Source organism: Taurulus bubalis (assembly GCF_910589615.1).
Source record: "Taurulus bubalis genome assembly, chromosome: 3".
NCBI classification, from domain to species: Eukaryota; Metazoa; Chordata; class Actinopteri; order Perciformes; family Cottidae; genus Taurulus; species Taurulus bubalis.
The window spans coordinates 3,141,589-3,155,830 of record NC_136591.1 but is presented as its reverse complement, the minus strand read 5'-3'; the positions used below and the strand labels follow the sequence as shown (position 1 = coordinate 3,155,830).

The window sequence follows — 14,242 nt, the reverse complement described above, 5'->3', positions numbered from 1 at the left end:
GTTAATCCCCAAAAAAGAATCACTTACTCAGACCCTTTATTGAAATAAAATAGGTCTGTGTGTGTGCGTGTGTGTGTGTGTGTGTGTGTGTGTGTGTGTGTGTGTGTGTGTGTGTGTGTGTGTGTGTGTGAGTGAGTGATGGAATCAGAATAGGAGAGCTGGTTTTCTGGAGCTCTGCTACGTGGTGTGATCACCCTCTTGTGGCAGAAAGGTGTTACTACATTAAAAGTGATCTGGAACCATAAACAAAGGCACCACATATTCCCATATATAAGTACTGTTATATTACAGAAATATAATTACTATAGTCATGCACTTAATGGAATGACGATCTATAAAAAGGGAAGATATGTTATCGCCAAATCCTAATCAGCCATTATTGACTTAAGTATAGGCAAAACCAGTTCAAACAGGATACAAGCTGTTTTCAGAGTCAGATTAAAGTCTACTGGAGACTATGACAAAGTACTGGGAGTGTGGTTTTAAAGTGCCTCGCGTGGGGTTGATATGCTGTATGATTGTTGTATAAAATCCCCATAGCAATAGTATTTGCCTATTATCTAATGATCTAGCAGTGTGGAGACTATGGCTCCTGGGATATTGTGATTATCTCCTTATATGGGTCATAATATTTACACTTGGCCTAATTCAGTAAACAAGATCACTGAGCATTATGAAGCTAATGCGATCTGTGCACGTTTATTTACCCCGTGCCACGTTAAACACGTTTAAACTACATTTCCCAGCAGCAGGCGTATCTATCGCTCGGTCGTTATACGACGTACGAGATCTCGCGAGAGCTACAGACTGACCCTGCCCTATGTCTCGCGCACTCGCAGCTCCATGCTCAGTATATAAAGCAGGACAACGACGGAAGGAGGACGGCTGGGAGTCGCAGCCCGGGATTGTAAATAAGACCGCTAAAACTGTGTTTTATTTACAAAAGTAATGCCGGCTGTTTTAAGAGACCGTTCCCAGTTGTTTTAAATCGTTTTTTGTAATTTTTTTTGGCTCTATTTCTCGCCTATTTCCGTGTGGTTTTTACACTACGCGTATAATGGCGAGCTCGGCTAACTCGAACCCAGTGGTAAGGATCAATCTCTAAGGATTGTCAGCGGGGGAAATGGGGGTTAAGTTAAGAGAACGCTGTCAACGAGCTGTTTATCATTCAGGAGAATGAATGGGCTTAACAGACACTTCACTGTTCTTCCAAATAAATGACGACTAACTTCAGTCAATCGGCCATTTTAATCATTCTTCGAAAGTGAGGTGAGATAGTTCTCTCCGATAAAGCCATCTGGTAGCGCAATGGCTAACGGCTCCAGTACAGATGCGGGTTAGACGCCGAGGGTTGGGAGGAAATGAGTTGGTTTATGAGCTATTTGTCCAATTGAAGCGTTCTTGATTTGGCCGTTAACGTTAATTAATTTATAGTTTCTCTAAAAGTCACACGTATGGCTCTGATACTGATTCTCGGGGTTTGATGTCTGTGCTTGTGGCTTTAGTTCAGGGTCAAAGCAACGCTTGTGTCGAGGAGTCTGACATTTTAAAGGACAATTCGGTAACGTTAAATGAGCTAAATGTTTTATTTTTGGCATAATTTATTAGACGCAGATGTTCGCAAAGCACCTCGCCACCCTCCACTACGAATGAATTATGCGTTTCCTTTTAAATGAAAGTCTCCTTAGCCGAAACCCGTCAGCGCTCAGTCTAAAAGCCGCTTCATTGTCCACCATTCCGCGGCCAGCAGCAGCATAGATAGCCGTCCCAAACCACCACTTGTACCCATCTCATGACAAAGTAGTCCCGCTCCCGGTGACACGGCCACACTACGTAGTCATAAGATTAAAAACACCGAAAACATCCTTCACATTCCGCCACATACTGCTCAATGTACGGGGGGCTGTCGGGCGCGCAGTTTGCCGCTCCGTAAAATGGCTTCCACGTCTGCTCTCGCTCCGGTTCTGGCCCTCCTCTTTTCTGCCGCTTGGTTTTATACGGCCATGTTGGCTCTCTAATATAGACTGCCCGGGATGGGAAGGTGCTATTCGCCGCTACGTCACCGCCTCTACATATAAACAGCAGCCCGGGCTTTAAATAGTGGCGGAGGAAGGCAGAGAGCTGAACTGCGCCGTCCGTAACGTCCGCGACACGGACCTCTCGGATCCGTGTCGCGGACGTTACGGGACGGCGCAGTTCAGCTCGCGCAGGGCGAGCGACCGTTGGTCCGGCGCCGCGGCGGCCATTGTTCCGCGGCTTCTCTAACGACGGTTGTGCTGCCGTACTCATTGAACGGGTATACACCAACGGTAGTTAGCGCGCGCCATTATCCGACGTTATCCAGAGGGACGGTTGGCCGGGACACTTTAGCGCTAATGTTTCATATAAGTTTTTACTATGGAGCTAAATATTTTAGGCTTATTACTTTATTATAACTTACTAATGTATGCGTATCTGGCAAGGGGGGTACGGAATATATATATATATATATATATATATATATATATATATATATATATATATGTATATGTGTGTGTGTGTGTGTGTGTGTGTGTGTGTGTGTGTGTGTGTGTGTGTGTATATATGTATGTGTTTTGTTGGACATTTAATGTTATTAACTGATATATTCCTATTACACATTTCAGAATACCACACGCCATTTGGGCTATGTAAAAGTAAGCCCCACATGGCAACTTTGATCACAGATATACACACACACACACACACACACACATACATATATGCTTATATATATTATTTTCTTAGCAAGCACAATAATGAAAATGTCCTCTGTCTTTTCGTGTGCATGCGTCCTCACAGCCTAAACTTTACAAGTCTGTGATTGAGGATGTGATCAACGAGGTGCGGGAGCTGTTCCTGGACGAGGGAGTGGATGAGCAGGTGCTTCTGGAGCTGAAAACGGTAACGTCTGACTTCTCCTCACCTGGATGGATTTATTCTCCTATTTCAAAATGGTAAATCGCAAAGTATTGTTAAAACTCTTCTGCCCGACGCTGCAGCTGTGGGAGAACAAACTGTTGCAGTCCAAGGCGGTGGAGGGCTTCCACACGGAGGAGCAGGCCGCCCTGCAGGCCGCCCAGCAGCAGGTGCAGCAGCAGGTGCAGCACGTCCAACAGGTCCAGCATGTGTCCCAGCCGGCTCAGGCCCAGCAAGTCATGCTGCCCACTCAGCAGCAGCAAGGTCGGTCGGCTCTGCCGCACTGCACTGGTAAATAACTACACAACCCCCTAACACCTGTGGATGATTTCTACTCGCAAAACAAATGCACATTTGGACAAGTCGCGTTCTTCCTTCCTACTGGAATCAAGTGGTTTTGGAGACAATTCCTCTATTAAAAAGCTTTTTTGACATAAGTTGATAAACAAAAAGTATTTTAACCTTTTAAAACTACAATTGTAGCTTAAATTCAAGTGACTTTGCTCAAACCGTCGCTCTATCCTGACAGTACTACCGTACTGTGAAAACATCTGGTTCCTCTGCCTCCCTTTAGTGCTCTTCATGACATTTGTAAGAATCCACTGCAAATAAACTGGAAAAAGAACACTGCTGTATTTAAAAAGGCTCAGTCATGAGGAAGATTAGATCCTTTGATATCCGCAGAAAGCTTCTTCATATTTTTTATCAGGAGCTAGTGTCCTCTTCTATGCTTCTGTGCTCTGCTGGGGGCGGCATCACTGCAGATGATAAAACGGGATCAATAAGATGATCAGAAAGGCTCAGTGATTGGCTTTCCCCCGGACTCACCAGAGGTCACTGTGGAAAAGACAACAAGGGCCGAGTTAAAAGGATTGTTTCTTTTGAAGGTCATCCACCACACTGTGTTTTTAATGGACTCAGAAGCTCATTCAGTGAGAGACTCAGGGCGCCGACGCGTTTTACTGAACGGCTCAGAAGGTCTTGAGGTCCAGCAGCAGTTAGATTACTTAATGGACTCCTTTTAATTGTGGTTTCTTTCTGATGTCGGTCATGTTCCATATGCCGTTTTCTGGTGTTGTTTGTTCTTTGTGAGGGGTTTCTTGTCTGCTGTGGACTTTGTCTGTTGGTCTGTATACATTTTAGTGACAAATGATTTGCCCCACTGGGGATTATTAATACAGTTTTCTAATCTAATAATCCAAAGAAAAACAACCAATCCGAGCCGAGGACTCTCTAACACAGCTGTCAGTCACTGTCCGTAAATTACAATAAAAACCAGGCATCTCTGATCAAATATGAATCAAGATTCAGTTACTGCATTGAATAATTTTGAGTGTTTATCTGTAAAATTAGTCAATTTTTTGGCGCAGTGGAGTTTTACAACCTTCATCAGGAGCATTAAGAGGCAGAGGAACCAGATTAGTTTCACAGATTATCTTTCTCATGTATTTAATGGCAGTACGAGCAGATATACAGTTATTCTTCTGAAAGTACAGCAGCTGTGGCTTAAGAGCCAGTACTAGATTCAATGACTTGACTGAATCTGTGTTCACTGCTATTCTTTTTTGTTCAATAGTTTCCTCAGCAGGACCTAATACTCCGTTTTGCAGCATATTATGGTATGCCTTAATCATGTTTCTCTGCACAGCTCCCCAGCAGCAAGTTATTGTTCAAGATTCTAAGATTCTCCAGCACATGAGTGCAACAGGGATGGTAAGTAGATGATGTACAGATGAAATTAACATACCATTTTAGTATTATGTGTGTAGTCCGGTAATCCATATTACCACTACAATGAGCTGTTACTCCATTACAAAAGGTTTACTCAACAAAAATAAAGTTACAAGATTAATTTCTCAGTCTCGCTCCGCAAACTGATTAACCTCGATTTAGGGATATTGGCTATGACGTAACTTAAAGGAGCATTTCAACACATGTCATTAAGCCTAATATGGCTCTTACAATGGGGGTGGGGCTGCAGACGGACGTGGAAAGACAAAGAGAGGAAGGACCTTTCAGAGAAGTGTCCTGCAGCCGGGATTACAGCGGAGATAAAGCCGGGGATAAGCATCCTCTCACAAACACACTTTGTCTTCATCGGTTTCACATTCGCACAGCAGTGTCAACACTGCCCTCGACAACACCTGGGTTCAGCGAGCCGTCTGTCAGTGTCGAGGCCTGCGTCTGTGCTGCATTAGTAGACTGTTGTTTTTCGTCTTAATCCTGACTCTCTTTGTTTTAAGCTTCACTTTGCAAATGTCTAACCTTTTCGCCGTCAAACTTGGCCGGTAACGTGAACAAAAGCAAACGTGAAACGGCTGCTTTAATCACAGCAGCCAAGGGAATACCAATATTAGCACTTTAATTGTGAAGTTGCGTTGCATTTCATGAATACTAAAATCTCTCCAGAGAAATGTAATCATGCATAGCTGGCGTGTGCTTTAAGAGCCCCAGTAGAACAACCTCAAACACTTGTTTTGCACATTCTGGAAGCCGAGCGTCCTGCTTTAGGGTAATGCTCAGATATAACCTTTTGCCTGTGGGCTACTTTCTGGGTGAGTGTGTACCCGGCTGCCTTGTTTCAGCCGTTCTCCTTTTCCTCCTCTAGAGTGCAGCAGCTACTGCAGCAACCCTGGCTTTGCCCACAGGGGTCACCCCATACCAGCAGCTCATCACCAGCCAAGGTGAAACACTCACTGCTTTATCTGTGAAGAAATACCTTCCTCTTTTTACCTGTTGTGCAATTTATCAATCTTGATTGTCTTGGTGTGAGTTGCATAGCGTTGGAGATACCGGGAGTCAGCTTGTGGTGCTCAAAGTGTCCGAGAAAACCATTAGAGAAATGAAGAAGTGATGTCTCTCTAGAAGTCTTGACCTGGTTACTGAAGATCATCCGCTGACCTCGTTGTGAGCGGTTTTATGTCGGAGCTATTCTCTTTCTACCGGCGTGAGCTTTCTAGAGAGACATTGCTGTTGAATTTTTACAAATGTATTTTGTTGGCACCTTGAGCACCAGAAGAAGAGTACCATGAAGTCTCATTGACATGGTTCATACAGTCGTGGAAAACCTGGAAAGGTCATGGAATTATAAAATGGTTATTTCCAGGCCTGGATAAGTCCTTTGAAAAAAAAAAAAAAAAAATCCCAAACGTTTTGTAAAAGTCATGTAAATGTGTTATATTCATGTGTTCATGTCGTTCATTTACGCCGAGTTTGAAATAATGAATATGCTTTTAAAAGAAAGACTCTCAGAATATAAGCAGGCATACATACAGGCATCTATATAAATGTTTATTCTTTTAATCAAACTATTGTCTCATTCATTTGTGTCATTTAAGGTTTACTGTATGCTTTGTATTCTCATTGTTAGTTTAAATACTACTTTTACTCACTTTTTACTGTTTACACCCAGATTTCACTAAATGTTTGGTCATGGAAATGTGGTTAAAAGTCATAGAAAAGTCATGAAACCCATTGGTCAGGATGTGTATGAACCCTGCATTATATTGTGGAGAAGACTGACATCTCTATGGTGGATAAGTCCAACACTAGGCACCTCCCACCAAAGCTATCTAGACTGATAAATAGCCCTACTGGTAAGAGGGGAAATATGTATTTCTGATATTGGTCCGCTCCCTCCTCCAGCGCTCACATCTCCTCTGTGTCACGGTCTCCCAGGTCAGATCCTGCAGGTGGTCCGTGCTCCCAACGGCGCTCAGTACATCATCCAGCCGCAGCAGCAGATCCTCCTGCAGCAGCAGATGCAGCCTGGCGGCGTGCAGGCCCCGGTCATACAGCAGGTATGCCCCATTAGACAGGTAGGAGCACCTCACTTTGAACAGAGTCCAGACTGTTGAGCATTAACGACGACGGGGCTGAACCTATCTTGTGCTTGTAGTCTTCGGAACAACAATCGTCTCTCTTTGGCTGCATAGCTGAAGCAGTGGAAGAACCAATTTATGGAAATAAAGACTTAAAATATATGAAAAACATGTATTCTGGAAAATCAGGACTACTCGAACTTCACATTTTACGCCTAAGAAATCGTTACTTCTCAAAATGAACCAGCATTAATGAAGTTAAAATGCATCACTACATGAGCCAGAATCCAGGTTCCCGCTTTTCAACAATAAAAGTCAGAGTTTTAAATGAATAGCTTTCAGCATTACAAAATGTAATTCCTTCACAGGACAAGCCAATAATATTCGTGCTAGAGCTTTCTCTGAATGAGTTCTTCCCGTTCCCTGGTCCCAGGTCCTGGCTCCTCTGCAGGGAGGCCTGCCCCAGCAGACGGGAGTCATCATCCAGCCGCAGCAGATTGTCTTAGCTTCAGGAAACAAAGTCCAAGGAAATACACAGGTCAGCGCTTCTGCAATTCCTCCAAGACCTATTGACTTTCTCTTTTCTGGAAGTTCAGTATTAATGGGAATCTATGTCAGTCTCACAATGGAAGGAAGCTTGATTCAAATTTTATTTTTCTCTGTTTGCCGTTAGGTGATGCAGCCGAATCAGGCAGCAACCGCTCAGGTGCAGCAGGTGCAGCAGGTGCAGCAGGTGCAGCAGGTGCAGCAGGTGCAGCAGGTGCAGCAGGTGCAGCAGGTGCAGCAGGTCCAGGGCACAGTTGCACCACAGCAGGTCCTACCGCAGGCCCAGCAGGCCCAACCCCAGCCTACCATGATCCTGCAGACGGACGGCGCCGGAGACACCTCCTCAGAGGATGAGGAGGATGAGGAGGAGGAGTATGATGAAGATGAGGAGGAGGAAAAGGACAAGGAAGGGGGAGAGGACGGGCAGGTGGAAGAGGTGGGCACCAAACGGACACAAAACAGCTAGCTGGTTGGCTCAGGCTCAGGCTGGGATCAGTGTTTTACAAAGTACAGGTTTAACGGTCAAAAAGCAATATGGTCTAATGTTAAGGAAAAGTTTTGTACTGTGTAATATTTTCTTTTCACAATATAGCAAATACCCTCCTGTAACGTCATCAATGGGACATGGAGCTCACCGAAGTCAGCCACCCAACTTTAATGTTGTCTGTTTTGTTTCCTCACCAGGAGCCACTGAACAGTGGGGACGATGTCAGTGATGAGGAGGACCAGGAGCTGTTTGACACAGAGAATGTAGTGGTGTGCCAGTATGACAAGGTAGGAAACACGGCACAAGTAAACGCCATCCACCTGCATGTATGAATATTCAACATGTCTAATTATCTTATACCTGTTGGTTTACGCTAGCCCGCATACTTTTTGCACGCATAGATTATTTGTTTAGTTTTCATTAACCCGGGTCAGGTCACCAATCTATTGCAGGACTAGCACACACACGCTAACGCTAACATGTGGGAATCACCAATTTGATTTTTTTTTTCTTCTTTCAGTAGTAAAAACAATTATCCTTTTCTGACACTATAATAAAATGATCTAAATACACAAATACTATTGGACATGAATTAAACTTTGAAGCTATGAAATTGTTTCCTACATCACCCAGTACCTTTTATAAATGTAATCAATGCCTCTTTAATTATTTATCGCCATATTCTTTTTTTTTTTAAAGAAATTGCGAGCATTCGGTAAAAACCGAGCGACAATTTGCAATCCTTTTTAGTTTTGGATATTGGCGCTTCTTTTGGTCGAGGCCCCTTTTTTGCCTGCAGTGCAATGTTTGCCCATCAGTGTCATGCATCGCAATGCGGACGTCAACGATTCTGCATTGCTGCAGTGACGGAGCACATCAGGAGTTTGGCTTCATTTCAGCTCAGTGAGAATATTTCCCGCCTTTTGCTGTCATTTACTGTCGCGCCTGTTTCTCTTCTCTCTCTCCGTCGGTGTTTCTCACACAGTATTGGTCAACGCTGGTTAATGTGCGTGTGTGCGGCTCTTCCTCGATGTGCGTGAGCTAAAACCATTAGAGACGCGTCCACTGTAAGATGAGCTGGTGTCCATCTGTCTTTGACGCCCACAACATTGATTTCTTTCTCTTTCCTCCCCAGATTCACAGAAGTAAGAACAAATGGAAATTCCACCTGAAGGACGGGATCATGAATCTGAATGGGAGAGATTATGTCTTCTCCAAAGCCATTGGGGATGCTGAATGGTGAAGCCGCAGAAGAAGAAAACAAAGGCAACAGGAGCAGGAACTCTGTAACTCCCTCTATCCAGTTAACAGACACTTCAATATCCTTCCATAGCCTGTGACTGGATTCGTTTCAGCAAACAACTTCTGAGTCTTTGAGAACTCTGACTAACCCAGCGGGCCGCGTGGTACCGTAAAAACCCGGGCCTTGTCCACCAAACACTCGACTGGCCTTTCGGGATGAGAAACCTACAGGGGAAGTGAACGCCTGCGAACAGTCCTCTTGATCTTTCTTTGCTTCTTCCAGGCTTCTCTACGTTTTTTCCCTGAGAGAATTCACACACAATGGGAAGTACAGTAAGCATTTCACATCATACAGGTGTAGTGGACCAGGGTGACCTGCCTCGCCACATGAGGGTCGGAGGTCATTCATTATAACCCCGTAGATGAGCAACACCTTTATGATGCACTGTAGTCGGTTGGCTGGATTGACTCGCGTCTACATTTAAGTCCAAACTTAGTGCCACCACTCAAGATTGCTGCCTTTACAGCGGCCAGAATCAACTTTTGGCTTCAAATTTTTGCTCTTGGATCGTAATTCTGTCTCGGTTCGTGTTTATAAAAAAAGGTGCTCCAGAGGGTTTTATGTAGTTAACAACCTGTTATTGTTTTTAAACTATTTTTTTTTAATGTGTTTCATGAAGGGGTAAGAAAAATAAGGTACAATTGCATTACTTCTAGAATAACTAATAGTTGTGTAAAGGCATTATTTTTAATCTCATGAGTGCTCAATCCAAAAATACTGTTATTTCTCTCATCTGCTTCTCTGGAGCTTCATTCCATCTTTATTGATAACAAAAAAAAGAGCAGATACAACACTGAATTCATTTAAGAAATGTACAAAATGCCTGAAGGTCTGTTCTGTCGGTGTATCTTCTTTGCTCTCATTTTAGTTCCCTGCAGCCGTCTGAAAATTTGCACTGTCAGTTTATCAATGTGTTGTGGAATCAGTCAAGTTAATCAATAGCCACAGCGCTCTTCTATTTGTGTGTGCGAGAGAAAGTGAGATACAGTGACTGATTGTACAGGCATGTGGCCAGTGTGACGAGTGTGGATGTTGATGTGTGTTGTCACCGCTTTACTCTGGAAATGTATTTGTTTTTTGTTTTTTTTGCACACCCCATAATCTCAAACGGTCTCAGTAGTAACAGTAAAATAGTTTAAAATATTTTTTTCTTCCTTGTTTTTGGGTGAGGACACAGCAATGTCCTTTTTTTTTCTTAATAATTTATTCCTGAAAATTCATAAAATGTTTTATTTTTTTTTTGTTGAAAGGTTGGAAAGCCGCACCAAACTGTGCTCTTATAATCTATTAAGTGTTCTTTTTCTCTCTGTTGGTTGGACAAAGCTACATAATGCTGTGTTCCAAATATTTTCGTCCACCGTCTGTTCTCCTGGGCTTTCATTTTATTCATGACTTTTAAATAAGAATATTTTCTATTGAAGCGAGTTTAACTCGGAGGGGGGGGGGGGCCTGTGTGTTTCTCTGCAGTTTGTTTTTAGTGCCCCTGTTGCAGCAATTTGAAATAAAGTATGTGTTTTTTGACTATTGTGTCAATTTGGTTGATGGTTGGCTATAAAGTGTGTTTTGAAAGAAACTCTATTAATACCAAGAAAACCCTGAGGTTACCAATGCCGAAAATAATTTAAAAGTGTTCTTGCATTTCTCCATCATTTAATTGGAATACAATCATGTTTATTTTAGATTGTTTTTATAGTAATTTAGTAATTGTCTCCATCTTTTTGATTAAAACAAATGAATCAAATGTCTGGGAAAAATGGGCACTTTTAAATACACTAATGGCCCATCACCATTCTCTAATAATATAGACATGCCAACAGAGGTTTCCCACATATTTAAGGTAGAATACTAAAGACAGCATTCAGTAGCTCTCCATGGTTATTAGTACAAAAAAATCATTTAAATTGCTTATTTTAATTTCTCTTTGTTGGATGTTGCGTGTGCCTTTTAAACTTTTGTTATTTTTTTTATATCAACAAATAGATGAGTTTATGAAAAGGATGTCTATTAAAAATGGATTATTTGCTTTCAAAATGTTTTCTGTTCAGATAAGGGAAATGTATTCTCATACATTTAATTTGTAACAATTCACTCGTTACCGTTAGCTAATGTTGTAACAATTCACTCGTTACTGTTAGCTAATGTAACAATTCACCCGTTAGCTAATATTGTATCAACTCATCCATTACCTTTAGCTATTATTGTAACAAGTAACCCGTTACCTAATATTGTAACAATTAATCTGTTAGCTTATATTGTAACTACTCATCGGTTACATTTAGCTAATATTGTAACTATTCATCCATTACATTTAGCTAACATTATAACCACTCATCCATTACATTTCGTTAACATAACTACTCATCATTACTTTTAGCTAATATTGTAACAATTAATCCGTTAGCTAATATTGTAACAATTCATCCATTACCTTTAGCTAATATTGTAACAATTCACCCATTAGGTAATATTGTAGCAATTCATCCGTTACCTAATATTGTAACAATTAATCCGTTAGCTAATATTGTAGCAATTCATTCGTTACCTTTAGCTAGTATTGTAACAATTCACCCGTTAGCTAATATTGTAACAACTCATCCATTACCTTTAGCTATTTCAACCACTTTGCTTTTATTTAACTATTTAAAACTATCAAGTATTGCTAGCTATTTAAACCAGTTATGCATTACTTAGCTAACTGTTCACTTCTCTGCTCACTTGCCAACTACATGCTCAAACGCAACTTGTCGTGTTCAAGTCTTAGAGTTGGCCCAAAACGTGTAGGCTATATATTCTTTAATCATATCTTAATTTCTTTTTTTTTTTCCAAATGAGTTTAGTCAATCTAATCTCTCCACGTATTTAGCAACTGCAGAAGTAGCCTCTGAGGTACAAGGAGCCCTGGTTGGAAATCACTTCCTTACTACATCTGATGCTACATGGAGGTGTGAGCCCCAGAATCTGCCTCAGCCTGTCTTTAATTCCACTTCTGGAGCTGTATAATCCGATGTCTGTCAGTTTATGCACAGCGCTGGGCGTTCTCCCTGCCTTTCCTCTAAGTCCTAACCAAACTGATACAATCCCTGTGTATTTCCTTGTGGGCAATTATGAGATAAAGGTGTGGTGCTGTCTGGGATTAAAGCTGAATCAAAAACTACATAGAGATTTCTGCCCTTGATTGTAAATGGATTTGAGACCAGCTGTCACTTCTACGATACATCATGCTTCACAAAGACGTATTCAGTCCCGAACAGACCTAGTGGAGGAAGAATGTATCCCTGGCTGCTACTGATGAAGTGGGCCCTCTTGCTACTACTGGGCACTCAGGCCTAAGAGGCTGTGCTGCTGGCGAATGAAGCTTATAATGAGGCCCTGGGGATGTCTAACTTAGACTCTATGGTTTTCTCTGCTTACCACCTAACTGACAGTGACTGCCAATCAGCTGCATGATAAAATAGTGTGTAGGCTTCAGTGGAATGTAGTAGCCAGGCCGGTTGAGTTTGTCGTAGTCTGTGAACAAAGAGCCTCTATCCATTTGTAATGGAGATTCCTCCTTTCCTGGTGTTCATCCATTGTTGAATTCCATGTAGCTACTTCAGTTTCAGGGTTCTGGTATAGGGCATGCTGGCTCACTGTCACACTGGCATGGCTTAATGGCCCACTTGAATAGAACAGAGCCATTGTTATGTTATTAGCAACCCCTGTGCTCTTCCTACTATGACAAGCCAAGATGATTCGCTCACTGACCTGTGAGGTACATTATCTTTGAGCAGTGTCCTCCCCCAAAAGCTTTCCAGCGTCTGACAAGCATGCCCACTTCACTGAGCAGGGGAGTTGAGGTGAGGAAGTTGGCAGGGTTTTCTGTAAAACATATTTGTCACTTTTTGTTCAGAGGAATGCCACAATGTGAATGCATAAAGGTGTTATGAACAAGATTGGGATTTCTGTTGCCTCTCTTCGGCTCTCAACTTGGTGACTGCTGAGCCGGCGGGTTTGCAGTGGCAGTGCTAACAGTGCTAACAGTGCTAACAGTGCAAAACTGCTCACATAGTTGAAGTTTTGTTTCCACCTGCGCGTGGCACTGGGGCTCAAGCGCAAAACATGCTGTTTCTTCTACTAAAAGAGAGGGCAGACAAAAAAAGGTACTGTGGAGAAGTAAGAAGACAACGAGTTTAACCTGTAGAACGCCATAAACCAACCTACACAGTGCTGAGGAGTAATTGTGATCAACTGTAAACTCATATCTCATATTCATGGGGTACTTTATCGCCTTTGTTCAAGCCCTGTGAAGAAATACATCAAGTAGTAAATGAATTATAATAAAACAAAAGGTTGAATATCCTGTAAACAATTTGATTTAGCTGCAAAATATATATTTGAACGTACATATTTTTACAGTGCAGACGCTTGCAGAAGCAAAGTGCTAGTGTCTATCTCACATACAGCCGTGATGTCATTGGTTGTGCTTTGAAAGGTTCATTAAGTTGTAGCAAGAACAGTCCTTTGTGAGGAAAGGATCAGCCCGATTCACCATGGATTAGAGCCTCTCAACGGCTTTCAATATGTTGACGGCGAGCCAGCGCCGCATAGCTAACGGTGCTAAAGGCGCTAACAGTATAAACTACTGCAAACATTCTTTGTTCCCTGTGAATGTTTTTTTTCCCTGATCCGATGTGAGGTCGTATGTGTACAGATTGTAAAGCCCTCCGAGGCAAATTTGTAATTTGTGATTTTGGGCTGTACCAAATAACCAGACAAAGACATTGGAGGCTCTAAATTGCCCGTAGGAGTGAATGTCAGCGTGAACGGTTGTCTGTCTCTATATGAGCCCTGTGATAAACTGGACACCTGTCCAGGTGAACCCTGCCTTCACCCAATGTCAGCTGTGTGAACAAAGCCAGGAGAAGCTCTGATAACAACGCAAAAGACAGTAAAGAATATAATGCTTGTTCTCAAAGTTATGGCTGATGAGTGGAACCATTTTCAGAACAACACTAAGACAAACGTCTTCGCTGACTTCAACTCTGTGGTCCACTCTAGTAGTCATTCAAGAGTTTTCTGTGAGAGAGAAACTTGACTCTCTAAGAGGACCGTCCATGCCTACTGGCCCATGGAATAATTTAAGGAAGGACGTCATAAATGGGATTTTAT

General features: G+C 42.3%; 1 protein-coding gene across 1 annotated transcript; it reads left to right on the top strand.

The window, feature by feature from the left end:
* Positions 1-1,057: 1,057 nt before the first annotated feature.
* Positions 1,058-10,683, top strand: gtf2a1 (general transcription factor IIA, 1; the record flags this gene model as incomplete). Its single annotated transcript, XM_079215478.1, has 10 exons — positions 1,058-1,087; positions 2,821-2,922; positions 3,021-3,228; positions 4,586-4,650; positions 5,546-5,621; positions 6,616-6,737; positions 7,192-7,296; positions 7,432-7,740; positions 7,989-8,078; positions 8,927-10,683. The coding sequence occupies 10 exons, from the start codon at positions 1,058-1,060 to the stop codon at positions 9,032-9,034; spliced, it is 1,215 nt and encodes a 404-aa protein (XP_079071604.1). The 3' UTR covers positions 9,035-10,683.
* Positions 10,684-14,242: the final 3,559 nt, after the last annotated feature.